Source organism: Priapulus caudatus, unplaced genomic scaffold (assembly GCF_000485595.1).
Source record: "Priapulus caudatus unplaced genomic scaffold, Priapulus_caudatus-5.0.1 Scaffold2328, whole genome shotgun sequence".
In the NCBI taxonomy this organism is placed as follows: domain Eukaryota; kingdom Metazoa; phylum Priapulida; class Priapulimorpha; order Priapulimorphida; family Priapulidae; genus Priapulus; species Priapulus caudatus.
The window spans coordinates 1-3858 of record NW_014579389.1 but is presented as its reverse complement, the minus strand read 5'-3'; the positions used below and the strand labels follow the sequence as shown (position 1 = coordinate 3858).

The 3858-nt window shown below is 42.9% G+C and overlaps 1 protein-coding gene across 1 annotated transcript in view; it reads left to right on the top strand.

Moving 5' to 3' along the window:
• LOC106818555 (corepressor interacting with RBPJ 1-like) overlaps window positions 1-2880 on the top strand; it is a gene marked incomplete at its 3' end in the record, with an annotated part of 6646 nt that extends 3766 nt beyond the window's left edge. The window contains exons 2-3 of the mRNA XM_014823254.1: window positions 1895-1989; window positions 2731-2880. Of these exons, the coding sequence (XP_014678740.1) occupies window positions 1895-1989; window positions 2731-2880 (245 nt within the window). The remainder of the gene's footprint in view (window positions 1-1894; window positions 1990-2730) is intronic.
• Window positions 2881-3858: the final 978 nt, after the last annotated feature.

The window sequence follows — 3858 nt, the reverse complement described above, 5'->3', positions numbered from 1 at the left end:
AGATGGGGCCCTCCATTGTTTCTGACAATGGGGCCCTCCATTGTAGATGGTCAGATGGGGCCCTCCATTGTTTCTGACAATGGGGCCCTCCATTGTAGATGGTCAGATGGGGCCCTCCATTGTTTCTGACAATGGGCCCTCCATTGTAGATGGTCAGATGGGGCCCTCCATTGGTTCTGACAATGGGCCCTCCATTGTAGATGGTCAGATGGGCCCCTCCATTGTTTCTGACAATGGGCCCTCCATTGTAAATGGTCAGATGGGGCCCTCCATTGTTTCTGACAATGGGCCCTCCATTGTAAATGGTCAGATCAGGGGTCGAAATTAGATTTTTATTATGGTATCCATTCGGGATACCAGGTATTGAAATCTGGTATCCCCCCCAAAGATCTAGTATCCTGGATTTTTGGGGATAGTAGTTTCAACAATGTTGGTATCCAAAATCTTGAAATATGCAATAATAGCATTTGAAAATTATTAATATGTAATGTAATTATTATATAAAAATCTCGCTCCCGCGTCTAATCATTAGTGGGCTGAGTGCATTCGCGAGCATTTCATTTTACCATAGATATATACAACACAGGTGTTGTATATATATCTATGATTTTACATGCCTCCACAGTACACTGCAGACGTATTGTCTAGACGCATTGTCTGGTTCGCTTGATACAATCATGATACAATGTATACACATGTTCACAATTATGATCAACATCGGCCAGGCTTGCAAAATATGCTATGCCTGCTGTATAAAAACGCTAGTGTGACATAGTAAATTAGTAACTAAGGGCGCGCACTCGCGCTCTCGCACTTGCTCAGATGCGCTGCCGTATAAAGTTGATAACTCAACAACCACTATCCCGATTATGACGTTTTTTTTACTATCCTGGTGGGATACCAAGCATTGAAATCTGGTATCCCGCACAAGAATCTGGTATCCCGCGGATATCGGGATACCGCTAATTTCGACCCCTGCAGATGGGTCAGTGTGTCAGATTTTAGAGTTTGTGACACTTCGTAGCCAAGCAGCATTTTAGAATGCCACTATCGCAATGCTGATTGGCTGGAGCTATTTGTTAATGACTTCAGGCGGATATGTCGTTTGCACGGTGCCCCTCCGATGCTACGAGGAAGTATTCGGAAGTATCGTTGCTGTTGAGAAATTGATAATTATCGTGCATGATGTAATGTACGTTTGTTTTTTTGCAGGAAACTTGAGAAATTGGAGAAGGCTCAGGCGGGTGGGGTCGTGAAGAGCAAGAGCAAGAAGGACAAGAAAAAAAAGAAGAAGAAAATAGAATCTTCCTCCTCCTCTTCCTCATCTTCTGATGATGATGATGATGATGACTCGGGTAAATACATTTATCTCTTACACGTAATAAGTTATATGATAGAATCGTTGCGTCGTGCTAACACAGGGTTTGTTTCTTCAAACGGTAATGAAATGTAATCTGGCCACATGTTGCTGCACAGCCATGTACACGTGAAACTCCAAAACTCCTGAAAGCCCAGTGTTTAGTTGCCAGCTTAAGTATAACTGTACAATTATGCTATTTACAATAATTTTCTACTATATAAACTATGTCCCCGCAACACATGGCAAACTGAAATCTCGCATATTCTGAATAAACTTCAGATTCTGAAAATCCTATAGATTCTAAAAATCCTATAGATTCTAAAAATCTAACAGATTCTAAAAATCCCATAGATTTTTGGAATTCTGCAGATTCTAACAATCTCGTGATTGTTTCTTCGCAGACGCGGCGTCATTTATTGATTAATTTTTAATTTGCGGATTACAATTTTCCACCTCCACCATGTAACCGGATTCTGAATGTTGCTTTGTTATGATATAATCTGTGATTGATGGGTCTTCTATGATGGGTTTCAGGTATGGATGGCAGAGCAGAAACAGCTCGACTTTGATAATAAGCAGGAGGAGCTCAAGGTTCAATATGAGAAAGAACAAGACATGTACACTAACAGGTATGTCATATTTATTTATTAATTAAACGACACTTCATTGGTAAACATACCAACATGAGCATGCATGCGGGATACCATCATGATAAAGTGCAGTAAAAAGGTGATAGCTTAAACAATAACTTGAATTTAAACTAGTCAACATATTCTCAATATAAAGCAGGGATCGAATTTGACGACGGCAACCGGCGGCATTTTCCGCCCGAACATATTGATTTGCTGTCAAAGGTAGTCTGCATGTATCGGCGGCAAGTAAATGCTGTCGTACACAAAATATACACACAAGTACAAACAGTCACCCTATCCTTATCCCTAACCCTAACCCTAACCCTAACTCTAAACCGACTCGGCTATCTAATATACGCGTGTCAGAGTACCAATCTATGGTGTATAACCTTTCGTAGTGATGCGCAACAATGCTCGGGCGAATAGCGCCACCGAACTATAGTATCCACGTATATATATATATCGTGTGTACAGGACTTGCTGTCAAAGTGTTGCTACTTGCTGTCAGAGGGCACAGCCTCTGACAGCAAGTAGGAGCCTTAGTTGCTGTCAGAGGCAAATTGCCAAATTCGATGCCTGTAAAGTACTTGTGTCTGTAGGTGGCATACAGTGTACATGTGTGTAGGCGTACGTGGATGTGTGTGCGTGCGTGCATGCGCATGTGTGTGGATGTACGTGTACGTGTGGGTTTGCGTGCGTGCTGTGTGCGTGCGTTCATGCTTCACCGACTCGCTGCAGGGCGTTGCTAGGCAACGATGAGAAACTGAAGCTGGGGTTGAGCTTCATGTACGACGCTCCTCCCGGCACGAAGGCAGCGAGAGAGAAGGAAGACGACGAACCGGAATACAAGTTCGAGTGGCAGAGGAAGTACAACGCGCCGCGTGAATCGTGAGTCAACGTTGATCCGACCGTGTGTTAGTGTTCAGTGTTATGCAGGACCCTCGGTCCAGGCAACAGTAGCAGTAACAGCTCAGGCACTTATTAATAATCTTAATTTATTCTGTCACATCACCAATTAGCGTTGAACGTTTCATCAAATTGCGGCGCCTTGTTTTCAAAACCTTGGAGCCCGTCATTGTCAGAAACAAAATTAGTATTAACATTAGTCTTAACATTGAGTTTNCATCATGTCAACAACACAGCAACACCTGCATCAACATGTCAACAACACAGCAGCACCTGCATCAACATGTCAACAACACAGCAACACCTGCATCAACATCATGTCAACAACGCAGCAGCACCTGCATCAACATGTCAACAACACAGCAGCACCTGCATCAACATGTCAACAATGCATCAATGTCAACAACACAGCAACACCTGCATCAACATCATGTCAACAACGCAGCAGCACTTACATCAACCTGTCAACAACACAGCAACACTTACATCAACCTGTCATCAACACAACAACACTTACATCAACATGTCAACAATGCAGCAACACTTACATCAACCTGACAACAATACAGCAACACTTACATCAACCTGTCATCAACACAGCAACACTTACATCAACCTGTCATCAACACAACAACACTTACATCAACATGTCAACAATGCATCAATGTCAACAACAGAGCAGCACCTGCATCAACATGTCAACAATGCATCAATGTCAACAACATAGCAGCACCTGCATCAACATGTCAACAATGCATCAATGTCAACAACACAGCAGCACCTGCATCAACATGTCAACAACACAGCAGCACCTGCATCAACATGTCAACAATGCATCAATGTCAACAACACAGCAGCACCTGCATCAACATGTAAACAATGCATCAATGTCAACAACACAGCAGCACCTGCATCAACATGTCAACAATGCATCAACACCTGCATCAACATGTCAACAAC